The 21,764-nt window shown below is 43.0% G+C and overlaps 1 protein-coding gene and 1 non-coding gene across 2 annotated transcripts; both read left to right on the top strand.

Moving 5' to 3' along the window:
* The first annotated feature begins 775 nt into the window (after window positions 1–775).
* On the top strand, window positions 776–20,251 carry LOC119432399 (protein O-linked-mannose beta-1,2-N-acetylglucosaminyltransferase 1-like). The gene is given in 14 exon segments (XM_037699567.2): window positions 776–1,067; window positions 1,658–1,733; window positions 3,253–3,297; window positions 3,862–3,942; window positions 4,927–4,985; window positions 5,141–5,213; window positions 7,664–7,713; window positions 7,715–7,790; window positions 8,786–8,955; window positions 13,961–14,069; window positions 16,094–16,165; window positions 17,240–17,281; window positions 17,404–17,471; window positions 19,505–20,251. Coding segments are annotated over 14 exon segments (1,146 nt in total). The 5' UTR covers window positions 776–912; the 3' UTR covers window positions 19,575–20,251.
* Window positions 7,120–7,194, top strand: Trnas-gga (transfer RNA serine (anticodon GGA)). The gene has a single exon. It is a non-coding gene; the product is annotated as a tRNA-Ser (tRNA).
* Window positions 20,252–21,764: the final 1,513 nt, after the last annotated feature.

Raw genomic sequence — 21,764 nt, 5'->3', positions numbered from 1 at the left:
AGGTGTTCAGGAGAAAAAATAACTACGGCAACTTCGCGACACCACACCCCCATGGAAAACAGCTAAGCTTGTGAGCAAGCTAGCTTTACTTCTACATGGCTGCTACCATTGGCACTCACGAAAACTACTTTTGAAGAATGCTGGTGGCCATATTTTTCGTGACAGGGCCATCACCCTGTCAGCGAGGGAGGGGCCATGCAGAAATCTGAGGGCGGGGGGGGGGGTCAGGACATCCGGACATCACCCCTGGATCCGCGCCTGCGCTCGACCACTCCGCAAGAACTCTTACCGAGTTTCGAAGTGAGGACGTGAAGCTATAAGGCAACAACTTGAGGAAATGCTGCGTGGCAACATCATCCGGCTGACGAAAAGCCCTTTGGCAAAGCCGCCAGCACCCAGCTCAGCAGCTGACGACATGCCGCAGTGCAAGCTATGTGCTCATGTAGTCGCAATGTGTTCTGCCGACATCATGTCATGATGGTTAGTTATTCTGATCACATCTTACCAGTCATATTCACTTTTGCAACACAATTAATCAAGAATTGTAACCTTTTACTGTGCTGGTGTACACGCCTACTACAGGTTTGGTTTACACGATGACACGGCTGTGTTCTGCAGTTGCTTGATTTAAGGCTGTCCACATTCCAACTGCAGCACTGCCATAATAAGGAATTTCACTGGCAGTGCCTCTTCATGTTGTGACTAGTTCTGTTGTTTTATGCTTGTCTACAGTCATCGGCCTGTTTCCAGCCATTCACGACAGCAGAACATTGGTACTATTATCATATGACTGGCTGGTTGCATAACAAAAGTGCAGTGTATAGCCAGCAGAGTAAAAGGTTACACTTCTTGATTAATTGTGTTGCAAAAGTGAGTATGAGTGTAAAGATGTGATCAGAACAACTAACCATCATGCCATGTGTGTTTGCCTTCACCTTACTTGAATGCATTTTTCTGTTTTTATCTCACCAATTGTTTACCTTCTGCCGTGTCCAGGTCCCCAACAACAGGGTAAAGGACGTACCAGTGGCCATCGTTGCCAGTAATAGGCCGCACTACTTGTACAGGTCAGTACCCTCATTGCAAAGCCATACTCTGAAGCAGGGTTTATGTATTTGACCACTTTGCACCAAATCGGCTACTCTAGGAGCTTCTCATCTACAGAAGTGTTGGCTAGTACTCTAGCGATTGATTACCTCTTGGCTACATTTAAAAGTGAGAGCAAGCACTTCATTACTCCTATAAATTAGGGTGTAATGTTATAATTTTCATAAACAGGAATAACATTTATAAATGAATAAATAAACAGTCATGTTTTGCATTATAGAAGCCAAACACCATGGGCTACTCTGTATAATTCACATTATAAAGCTAATGTTAATAGCTGTTGTCTTGATTTCGGGACTGTCGAAGGGCACCTCACGACCTAAAATTATTGGTGCAGAGTACGAGTGACCAAATTGTTTAGTTGCAGTTTGGTTACTTTCTTGGCTACATTTCAGGCTACTTTTGGGCAGTTTATTGCTGCTTTCTTACTTTGGTACCAAGCAACTCCAATTTCAAGCATGTTTCGCATGCTCTCATGAGTGTTATACATTGCAGTTTGGCTTGTTCTTTTTTTTTTTTTTTTCTCATTTGCCGTCTCATTGCATTGCAGGATGCTTCGGTCACTGCTGTCAGCTCATGGGGTGAATCCCAGAATGATCACAGTATTTATTGATGGGTACTTTGAGGTATGGCCATGATCTATGCTTATCCTGTAGTGTGTTTATCACCGTAACATTACTTGGACGAAAAATGAGCAACACACTTTGTAATTTGCTTCTTGTGATGTGTTGAACACTGCAAGCTTACACTCTGACAATTTCTCACACAGCTGTGCTCACGAGCATATGAACACATTGTCTGTCTCATGTAGTTTAGGCTTTGACCTTCTTGTTACAACAATCAGTTCTACATGCGATTATTTGTTCCCAGTGCAGTCTGTGATGAGCTCAGATCGGCATCAGTTCAAACACCCCACAGGAAGTTGCCGACACCCTGGACTCGTCATTTGGCTTCCAGTTTGCTCAAGGTGTAATGACACATATTTTCGATGTCGTATAACCACTATCATACGCTTCTCCCACGTTAAATATGACAGTTGGAAAATATGAGGGTTGGTAAACAGAAGAAATTTTAATTTGATACTATGGTTAATCTCCAAGTACCAGACCTGGTGTCATGGTCATTATTGTGATGTTATGACACAGAGGTAAACTTAATGATGTCGTGTAGCATGAAGGCACTGTATGACGTTGCTCGTGAAAAAATTAACAAGCGTGCTGTGCACATTTCTTCTGGCTGCATTTGCCAGAAGCTTGTTTGCAGAAACAAGTATATTGTAGTAAATTATTGAGGGTGTTCCAACACTTGCTAGTATGTTTTCTAGGGTTTAGAAGGTTCTGACCTTCGTTTAATGCAAAAATAAATAATAACAATAACTTGAAAATGTCACGTCAGTACTCTTTGAAGCCAGATACTAGTTGCAAGTGTTTTGTTCGGTGGAATTTTGCATGTTCGATTTTTGTTGCATATCGTTGGCCATGGTGAACGTGACATGGAAAGAACATCCGTCCTGTCGATTAAATTTCACTGATTTCTTATGGTATGGAAAGGGATAAAAGGAGACTTGTATACCTTGTGTTGCAGCAGCATTGAGTGAAAACAATAGCAAAAAAAATTGGTTGCTAGGTTTATGGTTACATGCCAGAAATGCAAAGTTTTTGAATTTTATTTTGATCAGTATTTTTTTAAAATGACCTGTATGTGTGGCATCATAGCTTGACTCGATTGCCGATGTAGCTGGGTGTAATTTAAGTTAATAGACAAAAATTGTGTGCTGATATGTGCAGCGATGTGCAAAAATCTTATGTAACTGCAGATAGTGCTCTATCTGTACTGATGGTTTGTTCACCTCAAATTCAAAGCTCTGTTGTCTACATAGATTTAGGTGATCTTGCGTGCATGATATTTTTCTGTTGGTGTTGATGATTTGCACCTCTCCTTTTAAATGTCAAAAATTTGGTTTTAGGAAAGTGTTCTGACTAACCTTTCATAACCAACTTTATCAACCAACAGCTAATCTAGGAGGTTATCGCGTTACTTTGTTGCATTCTGTCAATGTTTAGACTGTTACTAAGTGGTGGGCCATCCATTCAAAGAATCAACGTCAGTTTCACATTTTCATTTGGGTGAAAAACTTATTTGCAGGAACCACTGGAAGTCACGAAGCTGTTCAACATTAGGGGAATACAGGTGAGTGGGGTGTTTTCTTTTTCTTGCGATTGTTCATACAGTATACTGCAGGAAACAATTACAGTTTCAATTGCATTTTTATACAGTATTATACCCCTTCCCCACAAGTAGGGTAAATGCCAATCAATGTCTAGTACCTCAAGTTTCGATTACATATGAATTGGCTGCTAGACGCAAACACTTTTGATGTCATTAAATGTTGCAATCACAATAGCTGCAGTGAATGCAGCAAGTTTGACAATCATGATAACATTGAAAAAAATGTTTATGGATAAACATTAAAAAAATGACACTAAAACAATAATAGGCATATTTTATGTTAAACTATATCAGTTTACTTCAGAAATTCCCTTTCATGTGCAACTGTACTCGTTCAACGGTAAAATAAGTTGTTAATGGCATTAATGCCATTAAGGATAATTATGTGGCACTGTGTAAATGACATTCTACATTAAGAAGCATTCAGCAGTTAACTCAATTTTATTTTTGTGCCCACTTGGCACAGGTATTAGACTCTATGTTGTAGCTGTTTTCATGATGCTGCTATGTTCCGTGTTCTTACAGCACACGCCAATAGGCATGAAGAATGCTCGGATATCTCAACATTACAAGGCTAGTCTCACTGCAACCTTCAACCTCTTTCCCGTAAGTAGCTACCAAGAATGTTAACATAGATGGCATAGAAACTGCACTGAGGCGCTATTTGGTTCCTCCATACAACATAAAACCTAGCTGGAATGTAGAGTAAAGAAATGAAATACAAAATTATGAGTTGCTGTGAATTCTAGCTTGTGCTGAAGGCACTGTTAAACCTTGTTACAATGAAGTCACATTCAACATGAACATACCTTCATTACGCCATTATATTCCGTTAATATGTCATAAGCTTATATTTGTTGCATGCTGATATCGGCAAGAAACATTACAGGTTTACTTTGTTATACTCGATAATTCGTTATATTGAGGTTCTTCTGTTCAGCAATTTTTCAAACCCTAAATCAAAATTCCACTTCCAACGGTCACTAAGATTTTACATTCTCTCTAAAATGCAACAAATTTCAATAAAATTGGTCCAAGGTTTATTTCAGAAAAGCATTTCTGCATTTCACATGTATTTGAAAAGGCAGCATTGAAGTTGGCCTCGAACCAAGGCTTCCTCTTAATATCATATCCCTTCGAGGACTAAATATTGGTCATGGTTTGTTGTCATTATTGATATCAGCCATCTGTTCTGATGCTGCCAGGCCTAACAATGGCATCGCTGTTGCTGTGAAAGTGCTTTGATTTCTATATACCAGCTGGTCCCACAGCATTTGGTGTTGGTGATCGGTTCGCCATGCAGAATGCTTTACTAAAAGTCTCATCGACAGCACATGTATAGCGTGACCATAGCTATTTTGTGTGTGTGTTCACGTAAAGGGAAATGCTCTATTAAAACTGTATACTAATAAAGCATTTACATTTAGTTAAAAGGCAAAGCATTGATATTTGTTTTAGCAGTTTTATGCATTGTGTATTGCCTCTTGATACAGTTATGCAGAGCACATGATGTTTTGTAGCTGTTTATCTAAAGCAGGCCTCGTGCTGTCTAACGCTCCTAATTCACTTTTTTTTTCCTCTATGCTTCAGGATGCTCAGTATGCCATTGTAATAGAAGAGGATCTGGATGTTTCGCCAGACTTCTTCAGGTATGCTTCAGACAGTCTTCTGGTTCCCGGTGGCTTATTCACAAAAGCAATTTGCCTGGAAAATAATATGGCTATGCATATTGAAGGAACAGTACTAGCAGTATTAAGTTCCGCAGACTCTGAACGAAGTCCCTGTGTTTTCTTTTTTTTTTTAGCTACTTTAGTCAAACACTGAGGCTGATAGAAGAGGACGACTCCATTTACTGCATTTCTGCTTGGAATGACCAGGTAAGGCATTTTGGGCACTTGCACAACGATCCTGAATGAATGCACTTGGTCTGTTTATTTTGCTTATGACAGTACTAAACTGCATCGCATCATTGCAGTTCAATATCTAATAGGTGTAAAATGGGGAAACAGTAATGTAAAAGAAATCTTTTAACAGCAGTATCCAGACATTCTTTGTAAATAAAGACATGTAAACAAACTTGCTGAAGCAGTAATAAAGGAGAAAAAAGAAACGTTTGAATTTTTCGCAATTGGAAAATATTTTTCCTGGTGACAGTCTAAGGCAGGTAGGCAGGCAAAGAACTTTATTATTATCCGGAGGCGGCGCTCGACCCCCGTTAGGGGGTGACACCGGTGGGCCACTCCCACGACGGGACGGGGAGGTTAAACTCCACGGCCATGTCGCGGGCCCTCTGGATGGCCCTAAGCTGGTCTCTTTTGTCTTGGCTAGTGAGAAGATAGTTCCAGTCCGCCTCCGTAGAGGGAGACTCGCTGCTCTCGTGCAACGTAGGGCATTGCCACAGTAAGGTACCCGGTATCATGGCCGCAGTATTGTGAATACAAATTTAATGCATTGCTTCACTCAGAAGTTACCAGTTAAACAGCAGCCTGCTGGTGGTTTTCAGTGAAGTTTAAAGTCATCATCATCATCATCAGCCTATATTTATGTCCACTGCAGGACGAAGGCCTCTCCCTGCGATCTCCAATTACCCCTGTCTTGCGCTAGCGTATTCCAACTTGCGCCTGCGAATTTCCTAACCTTGGTTGACTTCAGTCAACCAAGAGAACAGGCTGGCTTCAGGAAGGGATATTCTACGATGGACCATATCCATGCCATTAATCAGGTAATCGCGAAATCTGCGGAGTACAATCAACCTCTCTATATGGCTTTCATAGATTATGAAAAGGCATTCGATTCAGTAGAGATATCAGCAGTCATAGAGGCATTGCGTAATCAAGGAGTGGAGGAGGCATACGTGAATATCTTGGCAAATATCTACAAGGATTCCACAGCTACCTTGGTTCTCCGCAAGAAAAGTAGAAAGATACCTATCAAGAAAGGGGTCAGGCAAGGAGACACAATCTCTCCAATGCTATTCACTGCATGCTTAGAAGAAGTATTCAAGCTCTTAGACTGGGAAGGATTAGGAGTGAGGATCGATGGCGAATATCTCGGCAATCTTCGGTTTGCAGATGACATTGTCCTATTGAGCAACAATGGAGAGGAATTACAACAAATGATTGAGGACCTTCATCGAGAAAGTACAAGAATTGGGTTGAAGATGAATATGCAGAAGACAAAGATAATGTTCAATAGCCTGGCAAGGGAACAAGAATTCAGGATCGCCAGTCAGCCTCTAGAATCTGTAAAGGAATATGTTTATCTAGGTCAATTACTCACAGGGGACCCTGATCATGAGAAAGAAATTTACAGAAGAATAAAATTAGGTTGGAGTGCATACGGCAGGCATTGCCAAATCCTGACTGGGAGCTTACCACTGTCGTTGAAAAGAAAAGTGTACAATCATTGCATTCTACCGGTGCTAACATACGGGGCAGAAACTTGGAGGTTAACAAAGAAGCTCGAGAACAAGTTAAGGACCGCACAAAGAGCAATGGAACGAAAAATCTTAGGAGAGGAGTAACGTTAAGAGACAGGAAGAGAGCGGTGTGGATCAGAGAACAAACGGGGGTAGACGATATTCTAGTCTTCAACTGCGAGGTTTTCTTTCGAGGAACCCGGTTGGGTTTCCATAGTAGCGAATTGCTACATTTGGGTGGATGTCTCAGTTTCTCTTTAATTACTTATCTCCACCTAGCGGATTTCCGCTGAACTATTACATCATATACTTGCCTTTGCTTCGAGTTGTCGACAAATTCGACTTCGCCCTGCCATCTGCTAGCCGCCTGGTTAGCTCAGATGGTAGAGCGGCTGCCCCGGAAAGGCGGTGGTCCCGGGTTCGAGTCCCGGACCAGGACGAATTTTTCTTCAACTGCGAGGTTTTCTTTCGAGGAACCCGGTTGGGTTTCCATAGTAGCGAATTGCTACATTTGGGTGGATGTCTCAGTTTCTCTTTAATTACTTATCTCCACCTAGCGGATTTCCGCTGAACTATTACATCATATACTTGCCTTTGCTTCGAGTTGTCGACAAATCCGACTTCGCCCTGCCATCTGCTAGCCGCCTGGTTAGCTCAGATGGTAGAGCGGCTGCTAGTGACATTAAGCGGAAGAAATGGAGCTGGGCAGGCCATGTAATGCGTAGGATGGATAACCGGTGGACCATTAGGGTTACAGAATGGATACCAAGAGAAGGGAAGCGCAGTCGAGGACGGCAGAAAGTCAGGTGGGATGATGAGGTTAGGAAGTTTAAAGTAAATGAGCACAACTGCAGGTGTTCTAAGCCGAGCTCTTTAATGCTTCGTCTTTGCTCGCCTGCTGTGCTCCAGGGTTACGAGCACACAAGTGAGGACCCGGCACAGCTGTACAGAGTGGAGACTGCCTGGTTTTGGATGGATCCTCAAGCGTAGCCTGTACAAGGAAGAACTGGAGCCAAGGTGGCCTACTCCTGAAAAGGTAGGCGCTCGCGTCATCGACTGACACTCGCAATTTTTCAGACACACACAAAAAAAGTAAGCAACTCACTTGCAGCAAGGATGAAAATGTACAAAAATCCACCGTGGTGGCTCAGTGGCCTACTTGAAGTCATTGTATTAATACTTCACCTTAGGCTGGCAAGATAGGCGAATACTCACTCACCAATATTTTCGCAACCTATGCAGTCGCTCACACTCGTCGGCACCTGCTCACATTCCTACGCGTGCCCACTTATATTCACTCACTCACATTCATAGTCTCCCCCATTCACACTTACCGGCAGCTACTCACGCTAACATCACTTCTACACACCGGCACTCACTCACATACATACTCACATTCACTCATACTTGCCAGCAGTCACGTCGCTGACTTTCGCTTGTACTGTCGTTAAATGGCACTCTCTCCTGTTCATACTCACGTCCACTTGCACCATTCGTCACTGACTAACACTTTATCTCATGCCTGTGAAATGAGTGTCGAGTCAGTGTACTCGTGAGTGAGCGTGCCGACCTATGCTAATATTCACAAATTAGCTGCATTTCTCAGAGCCCCACTGTATGTCTTTGGATCTCTCATTCAAAGCATTTCATGCAGTAGTGCAATGTAAATTTTTATTGTAGAGTTAGAGTTGCAAACTTGATGCTTTATTTTTTTCGATCTTTTCCAAGTTTTGGTCATTTTTGTTAATAAAGAATAGCTGAAGGCAGGAATCAAAAACCTACTCCTGACATTCAACACATTTTATCTTTCTTTTCTTTTCTTAATACGGTTAAATTAACTTTACCAAATCAGGTTTTAGTTAGCAGCTCTGCCTGAAATGCTGTCACATTTCCATACATTACCAACAGACTGCAGCAGTTTTTTTAATTCTGTTAGCGGTGCCTTGATTTGGCAGAGCACCTGCTAGAGATTTCCTCCAGCTTGTTTTGCTCATGCCCACATGCTTTCACTTTGCATGCGTACACGAAAAGCTCTGGGACTGGGACATGTGGATGCGCCTGCCGGACGTTCGTAAAGGCCGTGAATGCATTATGCCACTTTGGATCGTCAGGGCTGAACATAACTCCTACTTTCAAGATGTCTACTTCAAGAAGCACGCCTTCAACACCCAGCCTGCTGTTCAGCTAAAGGAGATCGACAGGTAAGCAATGCAGCGCGCATATTTCAGCCACCTGTACCATGACCTGGCTCTCGGTTCTTTATATGGGTTCTCATCTCGAAAGGGGACCCTGTAAAGGTTTGCAAGGGTCCCTGAGTGCTCCTTTTCCCACCACAGCCTCGGTGAAATAGTTGAGCATCTGCCACTGGCATAAAGATAAGGAATAAAGGCTTGTGGACTAGTTCCTTATGCATAAATGTACATCCGTCAGCAAAAGTATATGGACCAGGGATTTCACAGTAAAACCACTTGTTTTCACTGCCTATACATGTAACTTGAAACTGAGGGCTGCGCCTCAAACTTGGCATTGTGAACTTTTCAGTGCACTCGTGAATTTTAATTTATGTGTCTGAATTTGTGACTAAATAAATTTTTTTTAGTGCAACTGTTGTCCGTATATTCTTGCTCACAGATGTATGTCCCATTGAGCATATCAGCCACTTCTTTTTGATAAAAATGAAGAAACGTTTTAATAATAATGACTTTATTGTTGGTTAGGTAATCCATTTATCACTGGACTACTGTAGGTTTGCTTCAGCTGAGTTTCAGCCTATTGTCATATCATTTATGTTACTACAGCCGAAGTTGTTGCAAGTGCATTTGGATCCCTAGTTATGGGCTAGCTTTGAACCATTACTCATTCATTAATTTTAGCTTCATGTGTTACTGCAACTTGCTAGCTCAAAACTGAGTTTCTGTGGATGCCAGTAGTGGTCATTGTCAGTTCGTGGCCATGAAGCACTTTGCATACATTTCACCCAACGCCTCCTTTACTAGGATGCCTGGCACGTCAGCGCCGAAGCCCCCGCTCAACCCTCTCCTGTTTACGCGCGCCGCTGCCGCGCAGCGGTGCTGTGTTCTGACACTATCGTGCGCCCCACCGGCACCGCTAGTGCCCACGCAGTCTCGGTGGTAGCCCATTCGGAGTCAGGATTAACGTTATAGGTCTTAGTTTTTCTCGGCACCCGACGTGCTACTATTTATCGTGTGTCTTGCCGCTTCATTTCTCGGCTTAATAACCGCAGTTGAAGCCCAGCCACACGGTATTGCTGCGTGCCTTTTTGCATGTCAAGCCAGTGCAAGAAACTCCCTGGCTTTTCTGTCTTGTATATCTCGCGTAGTTAGTGAAAAAATTGCGTGTGAGAACTGTGTGGCTTTAGTTAAGAAGGCAAAGAGAAACTCTGCTATGGATGGGTTGATATCCCACCAAGATAGGGACCGGTGGCCTCTACTACCCGACAGTAGAACCAGTGGCGCACCGACGGGGGGGGGGGGGGGGGTTCGGGGGTTGTAACCCCCCCCCCCTGAGGCCGACTTATCCCCCCTCTTTTGTTTAACCCCTTTTCTTTCCTTGCGCATTTGAGTACTGCAACTAAGATGTAAGACGCGCAATCGTCTGCACACTCACAAAAAGCGCATTTTTTTACAATTTCCCGTGAAGAAATTGAAATTAGTGCTATTCAGATGGTATTGGCAAACTGTCAACCCCCCCCCCCCCTCTGGCAGAGATCCTGGGTACGCTACTGAGTAGAACTCATTAGTTCTTTGTGGTCTGAAGAAATATGTGGAATGCTATCAAACCGAAAATCTCTCCTGAAACCTATGGAGCAGTGTTTGTAGCGTAGCGTGAGTGTAATCGCAGTCTTGCCTGTGTTGAAATGTGAAAGCTGCAACGATGACCACGGGAGGCTTTTGTACAGCTAGCTCATATGAAAAAAATTCATGAAGCCGATATCTGTATCTAATAACATCTATATTGAAACTGCATATAATAACTGTAGACTTTGATGTTGTTTGTTTGTTTAGTGAAGTGATTTCATCGGACTGCAGGCATGAAAAAATGTGATGCAGTGTTATGAATTGGGGAACCTTTCTTCCCTATTCCTTGCTTTCAATAATTGTTGGCTTCCTTCATATGTATGGCATAACGAACCCCCTCATTTCCCTACCGGTCCTTAATTGTTTGTGATAGCAAAGTCATTTCCTGTTTTGCACGTCCATTAACTGTCAAAAATCTTTTGCATTTTTCTTCGTAGCTGGGACTGCTGCTAATATGCATAAACAGTCTCATACTTATTCGTGCCATAAAATGTTTACATATTCTTTTTTCTTCTTTGTTCATAATTTCCTTAGCATTATGTGCATGAACCCATATTTGATCTTGCTTTGCATTCATGCTTTTTGTCTTTTTTCATATTGAATCAATTATTACCGTTCTGTGATAATGCGTTATCTGCAACATGCCCTTTTAGCAAAGAATATTTAGCCTGCACTTCTGCTACAGTAAATAAACAGTTATTTTTATTTTACTTCATTTACTTTCTCGTTTCATCTTCAAAACTACATAATTTCACTCTGCTGAGCTTTGCAAATCTTGAAGCATAAAATTTTTTCACAGTTCAGCGCTGCAAACCTTCGGAGAAGGACTGGAGCAGTGACTTTCTATTGCGGAGCAAGCGGTGCGTAGTGTCAGAAGTTAGCGCCACCTCGTGGAAAGCCGGAGAAACACAGCGGTCCCGGACGAACAATAGGAGCGCGGCCGACGTGCCAGGCATCTCAGAGTAGAGGAGGCGCTGTTTCACCACACATGTTGACGAGAAGGTTTTTTACTCTTGCTTTATCTGAAAAGTTATCCCCTGTGGTCAGATCGCTTCTTTCACTCATGTAAAGATCATGTATAGCAAGCATGTTATCATGCATGCTGGTTACCTTAAAGGAACACTAAAGAGAAACAATAAGTAAGCTTAAACTGACCAAGTATTCTTTCAAAACTCTGTTATCATTAATTTCACATTAATAGATTGATTAGTAGAAGAGAAAATGAAGGTAAAAGTTACATTTTATGAATTTCGTGCTGAAATTAAAGTGACGGTCTGTCAGTTTGACGTAATGGATTTCGAAGTATTTTTTTCATATTTGAGTCGTCGTTGCCTAGTAAAACACCTTGAAACTTTCTAAGTTTTGGCTGTTTTAAAATACAACGTAGTCATTCCTTACTGATAGGTATTTAACTAGGCTCAAGCGTGCGCCATCGAAATCCATCACTTCTGGCTTGTGTGTGTGTGTGTGTGCGTGTGTGTATGTGTTTGTTATAAAAGGCTAATTTACTAATACGCGTAAAACTATTTTTCACTTAAGGGTCCCTTTAGTCATTGCATACATGTTTGGAATGTCTTAGCGCATCAGCAGTGACCTTGCCTATATGCACCTAACGAAGAGCAGTATCATGCTCACTACGGGCACATTTTGAAAAGTTTTACCCAGCAATAATTTATGTGCATATATTTTGCCATTTCAAGCATTTTCAAATCTGTAGCTGTGATAGTGGTAACACATGACAACATGTGTTAGATGCAGCCAGAAAAGAATATATAATTGATTGCACTGAAGTTCCTCAGATCTCATTGTAAGTTCTGGCAAGCAGGAGTGTATAGGCGTGTGGTGGCCAATCCTTGCCCGCAGCCGCCTCTACGTTTACAATGCCTGTCCAGTTGCTCCGCAATGCATGAGAGCCAGTGGTCCCCTGCAGCGTCACCACATTCCTCGCCATTTTATACCTGTTGTTGCTAGAGCATGGTCAACTTGCACTGGGTACTGCTGTTGCTATGTGCTCGCTTCCGAGCACATAGCTTCAGCATGATCTGCAATGAAAGAAGGTAGACATGGTCAAAATCGCCGATGTGGCCCTAACCCTGCCCTTATACTCCGGCGAACTAATGGGGAAGTGGCGCTCTTCAAGTGACCACTGGTTTTGGCTTCACTATACGCAGGCATTGAAAAATGCCTTGTCTTTAGCATGGAACACTATCATTACAAAACACAGCACAGAGCATGGCACAGTAAAACTTAAGCTGTAATGCTTTGCGTGTTCAATTTAGGATGCTTATTTGGCATTCCAATGAAGAAGAGGACAATGGTAGAATGTTCATGTAATGTCCCAGTGCAGGGGAAACTGTCTACAGAACCATCTACGAGCTCAGTATTCTAGTTTTGAGTGTTCTTTCTTAACACTTAATGGGCTAATCAGCTGTCGGCTAGTTAGGCATCTTGATAACTTATGACTGTGATATCAAATTGTAGAAAGCATTCAGAAATGCTAAAATATGCTAAAACGAAATATTTTCAGTGAGCTAATATTCTTCTTAACTTTTCTTACAGACACAAAATTGAGCCCCTCAAGTGAAGTACTGGCTAGCAACACTTACCTCTACTGTTTCCACCATACTATTGTGATCTAAAAAAAAGGCTACACAAATGTTTGCTCGCTTGAGAATTTATTTGCATGTTTCTCAAAGCTCCTTAAAATGTTTTATTAGCTACTCAGCTAATAAAAACAAAGTCAGTGATTAGTTAAATATTAATTTGTGAATTATTTTGGTTATTATGTGTAATGCAAAAACCATTGACAGCTAGGATGCGGTTGGCTGCAGAATACTATTGGTTCACTTTGAGTAGAGCCCCTTAAGCTTTCATTTCTTTTTTTTATGCAGTATAAATTATTTTATGCCGTCATTTCAGATAGAAACAACCTGCAATACATGGTGTTACAGATATGTGAAAGTGCTCCTATCAGTTTTAAGTCTAATAAAAGGCCCATCATCTCCAGTGTGTGACAGGCGTGAACAGAGTTGTGGACATAATTACCAACATGTTTACAAATTTTACTACCGGTGTGAGCTTTACTGAGAGGTCATACGAATTCTTGAGACAGGCCTTTATACGATTATAATAGTTTTATAGTAACACTATCATAATGCATCATTATGAACTAGCCTGGTTATCAGTTCTGGTGTGTGGATTTTAAACATTGCCTTCACAAGGCTCAAAGGCATAAATAGTAAAGGATGAGAGAGCCACCTTGTCATGTGCTCTGTGTCCTAAAGTTGACCCTTACCCAAGTGCACTGTATGTTTACAATCATGCAGTATCTTCTGAACGACACCGAAGGAATTCACTACAGCCATTGCTCCTTTTATTACTTGTGCAGTGTCAAGAAGGAAAACTATGAGCAGGTGATCCACGACCTGCTGAGACGAGCCATTGTGTTAGACCACAGTAAAAGTCCGTGTGAAGAGAATTTCATCCCCGACACAAAGGTAAGAGCGCTCATGGCTTGGCTGCTGCCGCAGTATGCCATGCCACAGGGCTTTCGTAGTATATATTGTTTGCCTCTGTCATACAATTTAATGTACATTAGTCGTACCAGTTGCTGTGTAAAAGTAAGCAAAGCTTCTTGTTTGACAGTCTTGGCCGCCTCTTGTTGCCTTCGAGCATCTTGTCTTTTAGCTAAAGCAGCTTGACATGCTATGTCACTCTTTGCTGATTGATGGGCTGCTCCATTTGGAGTCATCTCTGTAATGTTGCAAGATGCAGAAACCCAGAGTGCCTGTGTAACACATGCCACTGAGGCACATTCCTCTGTGGCAGCTGAGTACAGTCAGCCGCAAAAGTTTGCGGGATCTGCATTGCGTGGTGGAGCAATGCAAAACTGCATTGCAGATCCCGCAAACTTTTGCAGATGAGATCTGTCGCAGTGGAGATGACCTCGTCACTCATGTGACCAAATGATCGATGCCGTGCACCAACACATACCCTGTTCACAGACCCATTACTGTGACAGCAAAACCTGTTCAAACTAAACAAAGAAAGCTTCGCTTTGAATGTACATGTCTGTCAGAACACAAATAGTGACTACAGAATAATGTTAATTCACATCTAAAAGGGCATTGCTCTGAGTGTAGTTGCCTCTAGTACTGCTATTCCGTGAAAGCATGATAATTTCAAACCAGAGGGATCAACTGACAAGGTAATTACGTCAAGTGCAGCACTATACCAACTAGACCATCAGTCTGTTCTCTTGACAAGGATAATGGAGGCATTTCATGTCACCAGTCATGACGAAACAAGTATTAGCCAGCCAGCCATTGATCTCACCACGTACAGGAATGCCAATTGTCATATTAGGAAAGCTAGCGCTAAAGGTGATATAGCTTGAATTATATAAACAAGAATGGTGTATTTTTTTTAATGAAGTGCAATTTTCTGTCGCACAGTGGTGAATAAATATGCAAGTCAGCTTTTTTTTCTTCTTATGTTTTCTTTTTCTTTCTTTATTTTTAATGACACATAAGGGAGTTTTAGTATAGCGGAAGACGCCTACGTTAGCGTTAACGTGCAACGCAACGCTAACGGAAAGAAAGGCTGCACTGTGCAGTACAAGGTAGTGTTTTAGAATAGCGGAACAGAGCAAAACGCTAACGCTAAAGATGATGATCATCATCATGTGGCTTTCCCCTTTGTATCGGGGGGACGCAAGCTTTGTACCCTAGTCGTTACGTCAAAGCAAAAAAAAAATAATAATAATGACAGGAGGCAACACTTAAGCGCGGATCACTGGGCGCCCTGGGTGCCAATGACACTGTCTGCCGCACTCTTGTCTCTAGCGTCTCCGAGGCCGGGCTGCCGGGTCAGCCACCACCACTGTCGAAGTCTCTCTTTGGTTGTCGCCACCACCAGGGACGGCGTGACGTCGTGAGCCTCAAAGCCCAACGCTTGTGAAAGCAAATACACTTGGGCGCCATCTCGAGGTGGATACAGCAAACATGAGCAAACCCTCTCGTTAAGCTTACTCTGCCGCTAATCGAGAATGTATATCGAAAACAACGCCCATTTGTCACCTGTACGCCGCTGTTGAAGCATCATCACACAAATCTAAAGCAAACACGAGCATTAGTGGGGAACGAATGAGCCGAACAGTGCAGGCCGACGACTTGATAGATCCGAAGTGGACGGCTCTTGCTTCAACAGGCGCCGCCATCTTGCCCTACGTACAGAATCCGTTGCGTGCGTTAGCGTTGAATTCTATATTCCGGAAATAGCATACGTACGTAAGAGTTCTGGCTACGTTTGCATTCTGCGCATGCGCAGTTTGCAGCACGCAACGCTAACGCTAACGCTAAATCCTTGCGTTTGCTGTTTTCCGCTATACTAAAGCTCCCTATAGTTGTGAGTATAGTGTCTGTTCTGGCCACTTTCTTTTCAGTGCTATGCTTTGTGTGCTGCATCACATTATGTAGTATGCTGAATGCTCTCACCCATATACACTTTGTGTTTTGTGCAGGGGGAGGTCTACGTCATGTTCTTCAAGATCAATGGCCTCAGAGATTTCTCAACGTGGCTTCAAATTGCCAAGGTGCGCTGACCATTCATGTGCAATCAGAAGCCACTGAACACCAAACATGTTGTAGTTTTTGCTGTCTACAGTGCAGCCTAGTGATAAACAATGGGCATGAGGATTTAAGGATAGCATTTATGTACAGTACAGCCAATTCTTAAAGAAAACACCAATTTAATGATGATGGTATTTATTAGATACAATATAAAAATACAAAAGCAGGCCTGCTGAAGCCAGGCGAGGGCTTGACTGGCATACCCTTAGTGTTCAATCTTGTGCAGCCTCAAGAAGTCTTCACATTCCTAAGAAAAGCGGCAGCCAATAAGATGCATTAGGTAGAAATCACTTGATAAAAGATCATTGAGGATGCCTTCTTGTCTAATCTGAGAAGGTGTCAGTATTGTAATTAAGTGCTCCCCTTAACAATGGATCATGCTGTGCTTCAATCTTCACTCTGTGAATCAGTGGTTTCACTCAGCAGTGCAGGGTCACTGGAATTCTGTTTCTGCTTTGCTAACTTCGTTTGCATGCAAGTTTGATGAGCCTGCAAGAACTGTTTGTTGGTGCAGCACGTTGATCTTGCACCAATTAACGTCACATGTGTGCTAACCATAGCCATTAATCGTTAGGTGCCGGCTAACAGCAACAGCTGTGTCGCAGGAACAGGTTTTACAAGTCCATGATGCGAACAAAAAGTGCTTCTTTACACTTTCAACACATGGCTTGCATGAAAGAAGTATCTTAAAGCCAGACAGCATGAGTTTGCAAAAATTGAACCAACATCTTCTGCTAGTCATTGGTGCCAGAGCATTAGCAGGGCCATGAGCAAAACAGAGAGAGAAGAAGAAAGGGAAATAAAATGCTCAGGTTGTGTGAGCTGTCAACACGCTGGATGGACATCCTTTTCACACATGTGAACCACGTGCAAACGCCTGCGCTAGGTGACGTAGCTAATGTGCAGACTTGGACACCAACTCTTCTGTGGCACAGGATACTGCATCAGCAAATATAGAAACAAACTGCATGTCCTTTTTGAAAGTTGATATGCAGTGCCGATTTCAAACTGATATAAGCTTCTTCATTGATTTGCAGTGCTTCAAAATATGGGACCTTGACCCAAGGGGTTACCACAAGGTAAACAAGCTTTACAGATATATATATATATATATATATATATATATGTATTTTTTTTTCTTTGCTGTAATGACGTGCGAAATGCAAGCTTGCCCAACCTTACGTCTATTTTTGTTTTGCAGAGTATGTGGCGCCTATTTATGAAAGGGAACCATTTGCTCATTGTTGGCGTGCCAAACTCTACCTACTCGTAAGTGTTATTTCTTTGCTAGTAATAAGTGCTACTCAGTCAGTACGTGAGGGCAGTTATATAAGCACTGGAATTGCAGTGTGTGTTGGTATGCAATCCTTGCTAAACTGTTCATTTTTCGTCACCTGTCACGAGGTCTTTTCGAGCGGTAAAACAGCACAAGAAATGGGAAAAGGGAAGCGTTAACAAGATACGGCGTTAACTGCCAACACAAGCATTTATTGTGTGAATGCAATATACGTACTTTCAAGAAGACAGAGCGAAAGAAATTAAAATAATTTAAGAGCAATTCAACAGACCAAAAACATGTCATGCCAGCATGAGAGGCCTCGAGGTAAATGGTAATGAGCGTGTCCTTTCACTGAACCACACAGATATTCAATCTTTTTGCTAGTCAAGGCCAAGGGAAAGCATGCTGCCACGTCTTTTTGAAATTTTCAAGTTGCATAGCACAGCATCCGTCAGGTTTTCTTGTCCCATTTTTCAAAACACTGTTTTCCATCACAAACATGTTGCGGCAAGCTCAAGTTCAGACGCTAGTGTATTTGTGAAAACAGTGCTCCTCTTGGAAAAGTAGTAGTAGGACAGGTAGAAGAGCACATGAGCACAGACAACAGTGCTACTTCCAACAATAGTCTTTATTTTCATGTACCACACCGTACTGTTCGTGTGCTTATGTCATAATTTTGTTTGTGCTTCACAAGTATTCCAGAATGGCATACCAACCTCAATGAAACTTGCCGAATACAGTATAGACCACTTATAACGTAACCGCTTATAGTGCAGGACCGGATATAGTACGGTCTTTTCAGACTCCCGTTAATTTTCCCATAGCAATCCATATAACGCATACCGCTTACAGTGCAGCCGCGTGAGACGAAGTAACGGTTATAATGCGGCTTCCGCGGGAAAATCTCACCGACAAGGGCGGTAGCGAGCACGCTTCTCAACGAGGTGCGCCCACCGTTGGGAGAGGGAATCAACGAGGGCGATGCGGAGGAGGAGCATGAGACGTGGAGCATGAGTCCAAGGGTGATAAAATCGTCGTCGCGCGCCGTATGTGCGAGTGAAAGCGCACGCGGGGGGGACGCGCGCCTTCACGGAGAGCGAACGTGCATCGGAGAGCAAACGCGACTTCCATTGCGCGAAAGGCCGTGGGGGTATGGGAGGGAGGGAGGGAGGGGCGACGCTGTGCTGCAGCACCAAATGCATATCTTGCAAGCGGGCGCAAGGGGAACTGGCGACGCAATCTTCCACGCGAAAGGAGCAAAGCGGGAAGGCAGTGCGGGGAGGCAGCACGGGAGGGAGGGAGGGAGGGGTGTGGGGGTGGCTTCTACTCTGCCAACAAATGCGTTCGCACGTGTGCCGGCTGTCGGTGTTGTCGCGCGCACCGTATCTCGAAAGCGATCTCCATACGGCTCTGACCTTTGTATGCGCTGTGCCTACACCGCTCAGTTTCCATTGAAGCGATAGACCGCACGAACCTTTGCTCGCTGCGGTGGCCGCGTTTCCCCACGCCCACGTTTTGACAGTGGTTGTCTGCGGTCATCGAGTCTATTCATGTTTGCTTGTGCGCGTTGACACCACGCTTGTTAATTCAGTTAGTAAGTGAATGTGTCAAGTTTATGCAGCCGATAAAATTACTATCCCTACTCCTTATAGCTCTCTACTAATTTGCTATCGCAATTGATGCTTCGCCTTTCGGGCGAAACTGAGACATTTAAAAAAAAATTATTACTTTGTCTGCTTTATGCGAAGATCATGGGTACTTGGACATTAACCTTTCAACGTTCGTAAATTTAAACTGATGCAAAACTCCCAGTCGCACACTTCGATTCTCAAATACACGCGACTGCTTGGTCTACATGTTTTGCAGACGTGCAGGGCTTGAAAATCGTTGTTTTGGTTATAGTGCGGTATTGCTTATAGTGCAGATATTCACAACTCCAGTGACTTACGTTATAAGCGGTCTACACTGTAAATGGCAAGTGTAGATTTCATTGCTGAGTCGTGCGCTGTCATTTCTTTCCCAGGTCTTTCAAGCCTGCCAAAGTGCCTCCCATATACCTTGAGGGACAGAAAATAGACAAGGACCGGCTGTGATAGTGTCCGCAGTTGACAGACCCTGCTTCCACTTTTGTGAAGTGCACTGAACTTTCGCCAAGGAGTGCGAAGACATCGTTTCATTCGTGTGTGTGTGTGTACGTGTCATTGCAGTGTGTGTGTGTGTGTGTGTGCATCTGTGTCTGCAACTACTACTCACCGGCGCCGATGACCGAAGCGAGGAAGTTGTGACCAGTGACCATGCGAGACCCTACTGCCATGAACTATGCCGTCGAAGTGACTGTAATGTTGGCCAAAAGGGCTTAGGGCACAGCCCGACCGTGAGGACCGTGCGCGAGAGGTCGCGATATCACACTTGTAATATAGGCCTGTACATTTCTTAGGTTTGTTCTGTAGGACGCGAGTATCTTGCCTAGGCGAGTCCCCGAAGGAGACTTGCGTTGCATGTGTAGCTTTTACCTTGTCAAACGTGTGCCACTTGAGTGAAGTTCCATAGCCACATCAGGTTGTATAGTACTTAAGTAAACTTGTCCGAAGTCAGTGCAAAAACTCGCATTTGTAAATGCAGTTGTTAGATCCAAGGTCTGCGCAGGAGAGCTGCTAATGCATTGCTAGCCGTACTTCACAAACTGGCCATGGAATTCAACATCTGACCAGTAAAACTCAGGATTATAATGGCACATTTTTGTGAAATACAAAGACTTATCGTTACACAAGTTGAGCTTGTCTCCTTTCTTGCTGTCATGTTGACTGCACTACATCACATTTCACTGGAGACATTCTGATGTGTTGGAGGCTCCATGAAAATGCATTTTCGCAAAGTTTTTAGCTATAAAAACATTTCTTCAAATGCAGATGAAGTTAGCTAGATAAATGTGTGTGAAAAATTATGCACTTATTTGCATACAGCATGCATATTTATTCTAACAATGTTAATAGATATTGGACTTCGAGCTGCTTTGTTTTCCCTCAAATTTTACAGCAAGGTCACATTTCTTGATCTGTATGCCGTTATAAAGCACTTGGCATCTTTTCTTGCCTGCATTGTCCATAAAAAACTAAAAATCAGAGTTGTGTGCTCACCTCGTCATTGGAGAAGCAAGCTGCCGTAGGGATGCTGAATGGCATTGTTGCCTCTTGAATACTAAAACTCCGGATGAACATGTCAAACGAACATTTTCCAATGCCAAGGGTTTTATTTTGTAAATCTAATCAAATTATGGGATTTAACCGTTGTGTGGTTCTTTCTGGATTAATTTTTACCACCTCGGATGGCACTTACTTACGCCTACATGTAAGTACATGAGGGGTTTGGGGTTCCACACCCATTCAAACTGGTTGCTGCAACCAAGAATGGAACCCACAACCTCATGCTGAGTAACAAAATGCCATTGCTGCTGAGTCACCGTAGTGGGTATTGGAGGATGCCAACCAAAAATGCCATCTTGTGATGTCCGAGTGAGCAAAGCAGCAGTAAGTACAATTTCTTTTTTAAAAGTTGGCGGCAGAATGAAAACACGGGACACAGTGTACTGGGATCACGTTTGTAACTAACTCGAAGAGGAGGAGTCTAGAGGCTTGCTACTCTGATACACATGTATGAAAGGCTGTTCTAATCTAGCCATAGGAGCTCCTGAGGTAAGGTGTCCTTTTAATGCAATGACTAACATTTGCAGCTGCAACGGAAAAAGATTAGCACAAGTGCCTAATCACCCGATCAGATAAACTGCGGCATGCCCTAGCACACCGAAAGCGAGAGTGCCAGGCTCTTTGACACATTGACACATCAATCATTTGGTACATTTGGCAGAGTGCCGCATACCACAATTTCCCTGCTCCGGTCATTGTCCACTTGTGCTAATCTTTTTTCCGCTGCAGCTGTAGGATCACAATCAAATGAAATGCAAACAGCAGAGCACTGTTATGATAGTGCAATTTGTTTCAATCAAATTTATTGATATAGCCACAAAAAAAAATTGAGCGACTTGGCATGGAATTGACAAATACCCTTGTTCAATTTGCACAATAAAAAGGTGTCTTATAACAGTGTTACTTCCAGGAGGCTATAGCACCCTTACAAGTAATGTTACTTTTGTTTTCAAGTACTACTCTCGAACCTCGTTATAACGAATACATTCTCGAGAAACACTGGTCTTTCTTACCACTGCGCGTAGCTGCGTTAGGTTATCGCACTTCTCCACTGACCTCGCTCTTTTTATAGACGTGCCT

Source organism: Dermacentor silvarum, chromosome 11, assembly GCF_013339745.2.
Source record: "Dermacentor silvarum isolate Dsil-2018 chromosome 11, BIME_Dsil_1.4, whole genome shotgun sequence".
Taxonomy (NCBI): domain Eukaryota; kingdom Metazoa; phylum Arthropoda; class Arachnida; order Ixodida; family Ixodidae; genus Dermacentor; species Dermacentor silvarum.
Note: the sequence above shows the minus strand (reverse complement) of the source record. Positions and strands in the feature narration are given on the sequence as shown.